Source organism: Carcharodon carcharias, chromosome 5, assembly GCF_017639515.1.
Source record: "Carcharodon carcharias isolate sCarCar2 chromosome 5, sCarCar2.pri, whole genome shotgun sequence".
Lineage (NCBI taxonomy): Eukaryota > Metazoa > Chordata > Chondrichthyes > Lamniformes > Lamnidae > Carcharodon > Carcharodon carcharias.
In genome coordinates, this window is record NC_054471.1 from 119578088 (window position 1) to 119591717 (window position 13630).

Below are 13630 nucleotides of genomic sequence, written 5' to 3' on the forward strand. Positions count from 1 at the left end.
TATTCAACCTGTTTGGTCACATTATAAAAGCACATTCCTTGGCCATTAAGTTCTGGAATGGGACTTGAACTCAGAGCTTCTAGCTAAGGGGCAGGGATGCTTCCACTGTGCCACAAGACCTCCTTCAAAAGAAAACTGCAAGATGCCTTTCACAACAATGCAAACAGGAGCTTCAAAATTTAAATAACTTACCACTTAATTTTTTTTAACATGATTAACTATAATTAACAACTATAAATCTCATGACTAGTATGTCAATGTTGCCTTCTCTAGTATTCATTCATTATATGAAATCAAATTATCATTGCGTATATGTATACATATATGTGTGTAGGGATGGGGCTACTGTCAATACTTCACATTCCTGAAAATACCAAGTGCATTAATCTAACACCCTACTGCAAATACAATAGTGAAACATTTATATCGATTACAGGAACATTCCATTGAGGAGAACATTTTCTTGGAAACTTAACTGTTCTTACAACATTGGCTTCACTCATGTTGAATTGTCTATCCTTTATAGTTATGTTGCATATTCAAGGTCAGAGCTTCATCATGGAGAAAAGATTATTCTCAAGGATAGCCAGTAATTCCAAGAGAAATCTTGTGGATTAGTTGTTTTTATTTGGGAATTTATTCTGTAATAATTTGGCAGTCTTTTTTTCCAGTCAATAATTCTTATCTGTTAGAATTTAGTCACAGTGTACTTAAGTTCCATCACTCACACTTGCAGACTTGACATTTAGCATGGCATAAGAACTAGAAAAGCAATATATTATCTTACCTTTCGTGGCAGTAAGGTTGAGTCTTTTATTAATTTCTTCAATAGGCAGGGTCTAAGGGACATATACATTCTGTTGGTATCACAGTTCACTTGGTATCTCTTAAAGAAACCTTGTACAATCTAACATACTGTGAAATATTCAGCCAGTCCTGTACTTACCAAGCCATTACATGAACATCCCAGATTGTCATTTGGAATCAATTTGGAGAGTGGACAAATAGTTAAAGCAGATACCTCTTTAGGAAGAGTAGGGCTGTAAAAAGGGTTTTTCAGCAGATGGTTTAGACTGCCATGAGATCCATTATTAGGTGCAGGCGTAATCTGCAACAAATCTAACAAGGGAAGACAAGAGTAATCCTGTTACAAATATACATTTTTGCCTGTTCTTCTTTGGTATCACCTTTCTATGTATTGTATGTATTGAAATGGCACGTTTAAAGAAAGTGATATTTATTCTCGACTAATCGCTGAGTTAGGACTGGTGGAAAATTAGACATCAGATATGGAGCAAATGATAAGCATGCATTAAATTTACAAACCAATAAAGCAAATTTTACATGGATTCTCCTCAGGGTAGGTATGTGTTTATCTAGTTTTACTTTTCCAGACTTACAGATTTACACTCGTGTGTCACATTAGCATCAGCAGTCAGTTTGCAATAGATTAATGTTACCATTTTACCCTCACCCACCCCTCTTCCACCTACACCAATATACCTCACTCTCACTGTATAGTCAGCATCAGACCCTTAGCATCACTACTATTGCAAAAGGAAAATGCATTATCATCAATGCTTTGAGAGACACTATAGCCTGAATTTGAAGTAGGTGGCAGGTTTCCTGCCATTGGGGCCAAAAATGGGGGCTGACCCTGCATCAAGGGGCAGTGGGGGCTGAATCTGCACTTTGCCAACAGGAGCCAATGAAATGGCTGCAGCCAGGACTGCTGTCCTTAACAAAGACAGCAGCCTGCCCCCAAAGAATTGCCAGCCCAATTAGAGAACTGACAGCTCAGTAGCCTCAACAGCACCACCAATAGCTACTTCTGAGGCTGCACCTTTAGGATGAGGGCACATCGATAGCTGAGCTCCATCAAAGTCTGGTAAGTGGAATCTAGGGGTGCTGGGTTCAGTCAGTCAGACCCTGCAAGATGGGTGTTACTGAGCGCAGGGGCGGCCATTGCTGCCAGAGACCACTTCATGGGCCAAAAAGTACCTGGAAAGGAGGTCCCTGCCTGAAGTCTGCTGGGAGGCCACCAGGGCTTACCAGGCAGTCTCCGTATATGGCAGGGGGCCACCCAGAAGCTGGCAAAATACAAGTAGAGGTGGGTAAAGGCCTTTAATGGGTCATTTAAGTGCCTCATTTAGGTTCTGGACAGGTGGTTCTTCTACCACCTTTCCCACTGGCAAAATAGCATGGCAGAGGGAAGATGTCAAGCGTACCACCTTCGAGCGGGGCTTCCTGTGTCATTTTTCCAGCCTTCTTGCTTCCCAGCCCATTCCCAAAAGTCTGGTAAAATTCAGCCCTGCAGTGTCATCAGGCCTGAGTCTTGATGATGCAATTCAGTGAATCACTTGGAAGTACAATATTTATTCATGCAAGGAAATTAGATCATAATTACACATTCCTGCAATAAGACAAACTTCTCCATTCTTGCATCAGCTTGGAACAAACTGTTCAATATGTAAACTTTGTGCCAAGAAAGTATATAATCTTCTTACAAACATAGCTGTAATTGAGTCTGGAACTTGTTTATTTTAGGTTTAGCCCATTGGTTATTTTGAACACAATTCAACTCTGTGGTATGGGATGAGAAATTACAAAATATGTTTTCATGATACTTAAGTAGTAGTTCCGAACATATTGTGGAAAAAGGGTTTCAGAATTCCCGTCGTCAGCCATATTTTCAAATCAGCAAATCATAATAAATTTTTAAAAATGAAGTTTGATGGCCCAGAAATTGCTGGAGTATTACACTTTTGCAGTGAGTGCCATATTTTTTTTTCTCACCCCTCAGGTCATATTGTTTTGGCACTGCAAATTAATGGAAATGTAAATTGATAATGGAGCAGTGATGTCAGTGAGGCATCTGGAACTCCATGAACATAGGGACCATTGGTCCATCTCTTTAACCAATGGAACTTAAGGATAGAGTAGGAAACAGAGTGTATGACGGACAAGGAAATGGGATGAATTAGAATCAAATTAGATATACAAAGAGAATTAAAGAGAGGGGGAAAAAATTGGATTAAAAAAGAGAGGAAGAGACTAGTTAAATAAACCTTTTTTAATTGAACATTTTAATTTTAACAATCTCCAAGAACAATTTTATGACCTGCAGGTGTGAGACTTCACATTTTTGATTCTCCCCCTTCTGGGACACCCTCATGTCAGACCTAAAAAAATCATGTCATTTAGGTGGAATACCAGTCCTAAATGTCTGTGGTGAGATTCATTCATACTTGGGGACCAAATCCAGCAATTTCCTGACACTCATTACCCTCCTCACAGAGCAAAGTCAGTCATCTAGTACTTTGTGGCTATTCACAACTTACTGCTTATCTCTTCCTACCACAAGTTGTTTTTTTTTTAATCCATTGAAAATGGCATATGCTGTGAATCTGTAATTATTTTTGCAGTAATTTCTGGGCAACGCAGCCACTGAAATGCTACATATGTTCCTAGATAGCTGTCAGTGAGATTTTGTTTCAACCCTTTGAGGCAGAATTTTTCAGATGGCAAGGTTTCCTGTCCCTCCACCATAAAGGTTGGTGGGGAATGTACCCTCACTCCCACAGCCATTTCACACACCGAGAAGCATTAATTGACTGGAGGCGGTCTTCCACCACATCTGGGGAGGAAGTCCTGCCTCAGAGAGCTGATGGCCATCTGATTGGCCAAAAGCTCTCTAGTCCCAACAGTGCTACTGGAAGCGGTGGAAGCTGTTGGGATAGTGCCACAGAACAAAGTGCCGGTAGCCCAAGGTGGAGGTAAGTCCAAAGATCACCCGACGGATCAGGAGAGGAGGCACGGTGTGGAGGGGGAGGAGGAGAAGGGGCTAATTGTCCACTTAAGGGCTCCAACTGGGGAGAGGGTGACCAGCCCTACCCCGGCCCCCATAAAAGCACTGAAAGGTCAGGGGTTGATGCGTAGACAGCAGAAAGGACACGTCCACAATTTTTGGTCCCCCCTGCATGGAAACCCAGCAGCAGAGAATGGTAAAATTCTGCCCTTTATTCCCCACAATTTCCTATCTGCACTATTCATTAAGAGTCTGCCAGTACTTATCATTATTCATGTTATGTGTCTCTCAACATGTACTGAGGCCATCTTGCACCATTAGGTATTAGAACAGTATTTTTAGCAACTGGCAGATTACCATCAACAAGAACAGTTTTACTTTAATAATTAGCAAATTTTTTAGATATATAGTATGAAATTGGTAAAGTGTATTAATATGTTGAAGAGGAGAGTGCGAGAGGAGGGCCCAGGGACAGGCAATCAGCAGCACCTCGAAGAGAGTGTGAGAGGAGGACCATGAGTCAGGCAGTCAGCAGCACCTAGAGGTGGGAAGAGTTATAAAAACAGAAGTGGCGAGATTTTGAGAGCTGAGGTGATTGAGGGAGTTTGGTGAGGAGGGAGGAGGTACTCCTTTCCTTTTCTACCTTTCCTCAGAAAGAAGAGCAGCGGCCTTGGTAAGTAGGACCTGATGAGTAAATTAGAAAAGTGTAATATTTTTAAACAAGTTGCTGTACTTGGATTTAACTGGGATGCGCCAGGAGTAATGGAAATTTAGGGCCAATATAATAAAGTAATATAAATATTCCAAAGTGGAATAAAGTTAACATAAGGGAAGTAGATTTGAGACATGGCAGGGCAGCTCAGTCGAGTGGAACACGTGTCCTGTAATAAGTGCCACGCCATGGACACTACCATTGTCCTAGAAGACCACACGTGCAGGAAGTGTTGCCAGCTGCAGAAACATGAGCTCCAAGTTTCAGAGCTCGAGCGGCGGCTGGAGTCACTGTGGCTCATCTGCGAGGCTGAGAACTACATGGATAGCACGTTCAGAGAGGTGGTCACATCACAGCTTAAGGACCTGGAGACAGAGAGGAAATGGATGACCACCAGGCAGTCCAAAAGAAGTTGGCAGGTAGTGCAGGAGTCCCCTGGGGTCCCCACTTATGAATCAGTTTTCTGTTTTGGAAGCTGGTGAGGGCATTGGTTCTTCAAAGGAATGCAGTCAGAGCCAAGTTTGTGGCACCACGAACGTCTCGGTTGTACAGGTGAGGGGGAAGAAGAAAGAAAGACCAATAGTGATAGGAGATTCATTGGTTAGGGGGAACAGACAGGCATTTCTGTGGTCGGAGACGGGACTTCAGGATGGTATGTTGCCTCACTAGTGCCGGGTCATGGATGTCACAGGACATTCTTCTGGGGGAGGGTGAACAGTCAGAGGTCATGTACCACATTGGTACCAATGACTTAGGTAAAAAGGGGGAAGTGCAATCAGAATTTAGGGAGCTAGGTAGAAAATTAGCAAGCAGGACCTCTAATGTAGTAACCTCTGGATTACTGCCAGTGCTACGTGCCAGTGAGTACAGAAATAGGAGGATAAATGAGATGAATGCGTGGCTGGAAAGATAGTGCAGGATGGAGGGCTTTGATTCCTGGGACACTGGATCTGGCTCTGAGGGAGATGGCACCTGTATAAGACAAATGGGTTGCACCTGAACAGAGCTGGGACTGAGTTCCTTATGGGGTGTTTTGCTAGTGCTGTTGGGAGGGTTTAAACAAGCTCAGCAGGGGTGTGGGAACCAGGAGAAAATATTAGAGAGGAATACCAGGGTGCACAAAATACTGGGAGGGACAGATAGCACTAGTATGGAGAATTGTAAGTTAATAGTTGAAGTCGGGGTAAGGGAGAAATTAACAGAATCTAAATCAGGGTTACTATGCATGTATGTGAATGCACGGAGTATAGTAAATAAGATTGGAGAGTTACAGGCACAGGTTGCCATGTGGAAATTTGATGTTGTGACGATAACAAAGACCTGGCTGAAGGAAGGGCAGAAATGGGTGTTAAATTTTCTAGGGTACAAGGTGTTCAGAAAAGATAGAAAAGGAAGGAAAGGAGGATGGGTGGCTGTATTGGTTAAGGAGAGCATTACAGTTCTGGAGAAAGAGGATGTCCCAGAGGGTTCAGGGACAGAATCAATTTGGCTAGAGCTAAGGAACTAAAAGGGTGCAATTATATTGCTCAGACAACCAAAGAGTGAGAAAGATGTAGAAGAAAAAATCTGCAAGGAAATTGCAGAGACATGCAAGCAATATAAAGTAGTTATAACGGGTGTCTTTAATTACCCGAATGTAGACTGGGACAGTGGTAGTGTAAAGGGCAGAGAGGAGCAAAAGTTCCTGGATTGTGTTGAGGAAGATTTTCTACAGCAGTGTGTGTCCAATCAAAAAAGGAAACACGCATTGTTGGACCTTATTCTTGGAAATGAGCTGGGCCAAATAGATCAAGTGTCAATGGGGGAACATTTAGGAGACAGTGATCATTGTATTGTACATTTTAGGATGATGGTAGAAAAGGACGATAGGCAATCCAGAGTAAGAAAAATTAACTGGACGAGAGCTGACTTTGATGGCGCAAGAACAGAGCTGGGCCAGATAGACTGGAATGAAAGATTGGCGGGAAAAACTGTAGGCGAACAATGGGCTACCTTCAAAAAAGAATTGGTTCGGGCAAAGTCAAGTTGTTACCATCGAAAGGGAAAGGTAGGGCAAACAAATCCAGAGCTCCCTGAATGATAAAGGAGCTAGAAATTAAGACAAAGAAGAAAAAGTGTGCTTATCACAGGTGTCAGGTGGAAAATACAATTGCGAACCAAGAGGCATACAGAAGGTCCAGGGGGCAGGCAAAAAAAATATTAGGGAAGCGAAGAGGGATTATGAGAAAAGATTGACAGCCAACATAAAGGAGAATCCAGAAAGTCTTTTATAGACATATAAATAGTAAAAGGGTGATAAAAGGAGGAGTAGGGCAGATTAGGGACATAAAGGGAATTTACACGTGGATGAAAGGGCCATGGCTGAGGCATTAAATGAACACTTTGCATTCGTCTTTAGGAGGTAGATGCTACCCAGGCCATGGTGACAGATGAGGAAACTCTGTCACTAGAATGTCGGTACTTAAAGTTGACAAGACACTGGGACCAGACGAGATGCATCCAAGGATATTGAAGGAAGTGAGAGTAGAAATTACAGGGACACTGGCCATAATTTTTCAGTTTTCCTTAGACTCAGGAGAGGTGCCAGAAGACTGGAGAATTGCAAACATTATGCCCTTGTTCAAGAAAGGTTGTAGGGATAAGCCCAGCAATTACAGACCAGTCAGTTTAACTTCAGTGGTGGGCAAGATTCTAGAAACAATTATTCGGGATAAAATTAGTAGTCACTTGGAAAAATATGGGTTGATAAAGAAGAGCCAGCATGGATTTCTAAAGGGGAAATCGTGTTTAACTAACTTGCTGGAGTTTTTTGAAGAGGTAACAGAAAAGTTTGATGAGGGTAATGCTGTTGATGTGGTGTACATGGACTTTCAAAAGCTTTTGATACAGTGCCAGGTGACAGATTTGTGAGAAAAGTTATTGTTCATGGAATAAAAGCGACAGGAGCAACGTGGATACAAAATTGGCTGAAAAATATAAAGCATTGAGTAATGGTCAATGGATATTTTTCAGGCTGGAGGAAGGTTTGTAGTGGAGTTCCCCAGTGGTCGGTATTGGGACCCTTGCTCTTGCTGATATATATTAATGATCTAGATCTTGGTGTGCAGGGAAGAATTTCAAAATCTGCGGATGATACGAAGCTTGGGAATGTTGTGAACTGTGAGAAGGACAGTGTAGAACTTTAAAAGGACATAGACAAGTTGGTGGAGTGGGAGGATAGGTGACAGATAAAGTTCAATGTGGAGAATGTGAGTTGAAGCATTTTGGTAGGAAGAACATGGACAGAAAATATAAACAAAGGGGTGAAATTTTGATGTGGGTGAGGAGCAGAAAGACCTGGGTGTATATGTGCATAGATCATTGAAGGTGGTAGGCCAGGTGGAGGGAGCAGTTAATAAAGCACATGGTATCCTGGACTTAATTAATAGGGGCATAGAGTACAAGAGCAAGGAGGTTATGCTGAATTGATATAAGATGTTCATTAGACCTCAGCTGGAGTATTGCGTACAGTTCTGGGCACCATGTTATGGGAAGGATGTGAACACATTGGAGAGAGTGCAGAAGAGGTTTACAAGAATGACTCCAGGAATGAGAAACTTCAGTTACAAAAATAGATTGGAGAAGTTGGGACTGTTTTCCTTGGAGAGAATTAGGCTAAGAGGAGATTTGATAGAGATGTTCAAAATCATGAGGGGGCTGGACAGAGTAGATAGGAGGTGCTGTTCCCACTTGTAAAAGGATCAAGAACGAGAGAGCACAGATTTAAAGTGATTTGCAAAAGAAGCAAGTGTGATGTGAGAAAAATTTTTTGCACACAACTAGTGGTTCAGGTCCGGAATGCACTGCCTGGAAGTGTGGTGCAGGCAGGATCAATCAAGACATCCAAGAGGGCATTAGATGATTATTTAAATAGAAACAATGTGCAAGGATACAGGGAAAAGGCAGGACAATGGCACTAGGTCATAATGCTCATTTGGAGAACTAGTGCAATCACGATGGGCTGAATGGCCTCCTTCTGTGCCGTTAAAATTCTGTGGTTCTGTGATTGGGTTTGAAGACAATTGAGCAACCCATTCTCCTTCTTCGCTATTCCCAACTCTAACTAATTCCCTTATGCCAACATATGGAAGGTTGCCTCAACATCTTAGCCCAAATATCTCCCAGTGCAAGCATAGTCATACTGAGAAATCTGGTCATATTCATGCACTCCTGCTGCAAGTGCTGTTTAATTACAAAGTATGATGGCTTTGAAAAACTTATGCGCGAATGTTTTTAAATCTTACATAATTAATTTTGGACTGAAAAATATCCATTAACCATTATGCTATGCTTTATATTTTTCAGCCAATTTTGTATCCACATTGCTCCTGGCACACTTTTATTCCATGAACAATAACTTTTCTCACAAATCTGTCACGTGGCAGTGTATCAAAAGCTTTTGAAAGTCCATGTATACCTCATCAACAGCTTTCTGGGACATGATATTGTAGTACAGTTCAGCAGGTCTGAAGAAGTCTTCGTAGTCAAATGTAGGTTAACTGGAAGTCTTTATTGTCTCTTAGAACTATTTGAAAATATACAGTAAAAATACAAGCTAGGATCTGTCTCCATGCTTGCTGGTACACACGGCTGTCTATGTGTGGGCCTTGTGTCTGTGACATCACTGTGTGGGCAGTAATGTGCTCAGTCCCACATTAACACTATACGTGCCAGATTCTTATAATATACATAATAATTCCTACATTGCTTGGATTGAATAGAAAATTTGTGGAAAGCAACATTTTTCTTGGGACCATTAAATAAAGGTAGAGCCCATGATAAATTAGATTGTACCTAGTCTGCGAAGAAGTGGATTCAATAGATGAAAAACTTGCATTTTTATAGCACCTTTAACAACCTCAGGAATTCCCAAAGTATAGTCATTGTTGTAATGTTGGTCAAAAAGATTTTAGTCATATTTCAGGCATTTATTGTCAGTTTTGGCAGACATCAGGCAGGTAGTTCATGGAGCGCACCCCCTTAATGCCACTGCTGAGAGGCTCGACCAATTCCCATTGGGTTGGGTCCCATTACCATTTCATCAGCAAATTATTCATGCAATTTGAGCAGCAGTTGATCAGACAAGCCCAGTAATCTGACCACTCTGCCAATAGGCACAGCCTGCCTGGGTAAAGAGGGATGAGAAACAATCCTGGGAGACAGCCACATGGGGTCTAGAAAAAGTATGTATTCTCCATCAACCCAACAGAAGAATTTTAAAAACCTCTAACGTGTCTGAGGATTCTACAGCACATGCTCCATGTTTCAGCACCTGAAAACTGCATCATGGTCCAATTAACATCATAGGATCTTGATTTGTAATGGCTGTTTTTGGCAGGTGCCTGGACCATCAATATTAGAAGACCAATCAAAATGGAGTTGGCCGAATGTCAGGAGGAATAAGGTGATAACCACTACATCAGATTCACCTGGCTGTAGAGCCAAATTTCAGGATCGTAGTCCCTTATATTCTTATGGCGAGTCGGGTGTGCGCTCTTTCACATGCATGCACGCAAAAGAGCACAGAAATCTCCCTAAGGCACAGAGGTGCCTCAGGGAGATAAGTTTTTAGTTTTAAAATTTAAGACATGTTCCCTCGTGTGACAGAGAGCTGGGACATGTCAATGAACTTTAATGGAAAAATTTATTTAATTTATAAACCCTTCATGAAAACTCATCCTGCCCATGGATGAGGTTCCATGAAAAATGTGAAGGCCGCCTGGGTTCTTCACCTGCCTGCCAACCTTAATGTTGGATAGGCAGCTTTCTCAACAGCTAATTAATGGCCTTAACAGGCCTTTGACAGTTTGGTGGGTGAGCAGTCAACTCGGCTGCGCGCCTGCTGAACTGAAAATCTAAACAACGCACGGTGATGTCGGGACACACGCCCGATGACGTCACCCCGTGTCATTTTATGCCTTGGAGATGGGGCCCCACCCCTGCTTGCTGAGCAGAAAATTCTCCCAATGTTACAGTAATTAATTCACATAAAATAATACAAACATTATAAATTAATAAATTTAAATTAAAATTTATTTAGTAACATTCCTGTGAAGTGCCTTGTGATGTTTTACCACTTTAAAGCTAATGTTATTGTAGGTATAATGAAATTAAAGCAGCTTTTCTATTTTATGACACTGGGAATCAAAATCTCCTTTGTAACCGCTACATGCCGGATCTGCTTTAATGTTCATCAGCACTAGATGATACAAATATTTATGACAACAAACGCTTCAGAGTTGAAGGCTACATGGAATATCAAGTTTATGATTTCAATTTCATACCTGCATAAGAAATTCATAGGATAGAAATGTAGAAACGTAGAAAATAGGAGCAGGAGCAGGTCATTCGGCCCTTTGAGCCTGCTCCGCCATTCGTTACGATCATGGCTGATCCTCTATCTCAACACCATACTCCTGCTCTCTCCCCATACCCCTTGGTACCTAAAGAGTCCAGAACTCTACTTCCTTCTTAAATATATTCAGTGGCTTGGCCTCTACAGCCCTCTATGGTAGAGAATTCCACAGGTCCACCACCCTCTGAGTGAAGAAGTTTCTCCTCATCTCAGGCCTATATGACCTACCCCATATCCTGAGGCTATGACCCCTTGTTCTAGACGAGCCAAAGGACACATCATTCCTGCATCCAGTCTGTACATCCCTGTCAGAATTTTATATGTTTCAATGAGCTCTCCTTGCATTCTTCTAAACTCCAGTGAATACAGGCCTAGTCGACCCAATCTCTTCTCATATGATAATCTTGCTATCCCAGGAATCAGTCTGATAAACCTTCACTGCACTCCCTCTACGGCAAGGGTTACCTTTAAGAACATAAGATCTAGGAGCAGAGTAGGCAATTCAGCCCCTCGAGCCTGCCCCACCATTCAATACGATCATGGCTGATCTCATTTCGGCCTCAACTCCGATTTCCCGCCCTCTCCCCATAACCTTTCAACCCATTACTAATTAAAAATTTGTCTATCTCCTCCTTAAATTTATTCAGCGTCCTGGCATCCACTGTACTCTGAGGCAGTGAATTCCACAGAATCATGACCTTTTGAGAAAAGTAATTCCTCCTCATCTCTGATTTAAATCTACTAACCCTTAGCTTAAAACTATGACCTCTCATTCTAGAATGCCCCAGAAGTGGAAACATCCACTGCGTGTCTACTTTGTCTATCCCCTTTAGCATCTTATATACCTTAATTAGATCTCCTCTCATCCTTCTAAACTCTAGCGAGTATAGGCCTAAACTGCTCAATCTCTCCTCATAAGACAAGTCCCACATCTCTGGAATCAATCTAGTGAATCTCCTCTGAACCACCTCCAGTGCAACTACATCCTTCCTCAAGGAAGGGGACCAAAACTGTGCACAGTGCTCCAGGTGCAGTCTCACCAATGCCTTGTACAGTTGCAACAATACTTTTCTATTTTTATACTCTATTCCTTTAGCAATGAATGCCAAAATTCCATTTGCCTTCCTTATTACCTGCTGTACCTGCATACTAGCTTTCAACGATTCATGTACGAGAACACCCAGATCCCTCTGTACTGAAGCATTCTGAAGTTTCTCTCTATTTAAATAATAATCGCCTTTTTATTCTTCCGACCAAAATGGACCAATCTCTTCTCATATGATAATCTTGCCATCCCAGGAATCAGTCTGATAAACCTTCACTGCACTCTCTCTGTGGCAAGGGTTACCTTTAAGAACATAGGAACTCGGAGCAGGAGCAGGAGTAGGCAATTCAGCCCCTCGAGCCTGCCCCGCCATCCATTACGATCATGGCTGATCTCATTTCGGCCTCAACTCCGATTTCCCGCCCTCTCCCCATAACCTTACAACCCATTACTAATTAAAAATCTGTCTATCTCCTCCTTAAATTTATTCAGCATCCTGGCATCCACTGTACTCTGAGGCATTTTGCACTAGTTTTCTTTCATAATTTACCTCTGCTCTTTTTATTTTTTTTTTAGTAACCCTTTGTTGATCTTTAAAAGTTTCCAAATCTTCCAGCTAAAGGAGACCAAAACTGCACATATTACTCCAGGTGTGTTCTCACCAAGGCCCTGTACAGCTGCAGTAAGATATCCTCGCTCCTGTACTCAAGTCCTCTCACAATGAAGGCCAACATACCATTTGCCTTCTTAACTGATTACTGCACCTGCATGCTTGTTTTCAGTGTACAAGGACACCCAGGTCCCTTTGTACATTAATATTTCCCAAGTTATCACCACTTAAATAATACTCTGCCATTCTGTTTTTCCTACTGAAGTGGATAACTTCACACTTAACCATGTAATACTGCATCTGCCATGTATTTATTCACTCACACAACCTGTATAAAGTGCCTTGAAGCCTCTTTACACCGTCCTCACCATTCATATTCCCGCCAAGTTTCGTGTCATCAGCTAACTTGGAAATATTACATTTGGCTCCTTTATCCAAATCATTGATATATATTGTGAATAGCTAGGGCCCGAGCACTGATCCCTGCGGTACCCCACTTGTCATGCCTGCCACTCCGCAACAGACACATTTATTCCTACTATCTGCTTCCTGTCAGCCAACCAATTTTCAATTCATGTCAATATATTACCCCCAATCCCAGGTACTTTAATTTTACACACTAACCTCTTATGTGGGACTTTATCAAAAGCTTTCTGAAAATCCAAATACACCACATCCACTGGTTCTCTCTTAGCTATTCTGCTAGTTATGTCCTCAAAATTTCCAGTAGGTTTGTCAAGCATGATTTCTCTTTTGTAAATCCATGTTGACTCTGTCTAATCCCGCTGATATTTTCTAAGTGTCCTGTTAACACATCCTTTATAACAGACTCCAGCATTTTCCCTACTACTGATGCTCGGCTAATCGGTCTGTAATTCACTGTTTTCTCCCTCCCTCCTTTTTTAAATTGTGGAGTTACATTTGCCACCCTACCATCTGCCAGGACTGTTCCAGAATCCACAGAATTTTGGAAGACGACAACCAACATATCTGCTATTTCCATGGCCACCTCCTTTAGTAACCTGGCATGTAGATTATCAGGCCCTAGGGATTTATCGGCT

The 13630-nt window shown here is 41.9% G+C and overlaps 1 protein-coding gene across 1 annotated transcript in view; it reads right to left on the reverse strand.

Moving 5' to 3' along the window:
* The window catches only part of LOC121277748 (venom phosphodiesterase 2-like), a 166531-nt gene that overhangs the window by 56492 nt on the left and 96409 nt on the right, over positions 1-13630 (reverse strand). The window contains exons 17-18 of the mRNA XM_041187387.1: positions 947-1119; positions 788-839 (exon numbers count right to left, since the gene is read on the reverse strand). Of these exons, the coding sequence (XP_041043321.1) occupies positions 788-839; positions 947-1119 (225 nt within the window). The remainder of the gene's footprint in view (positions 1-787; positions 840-946; positions 1120-13630) is intronic.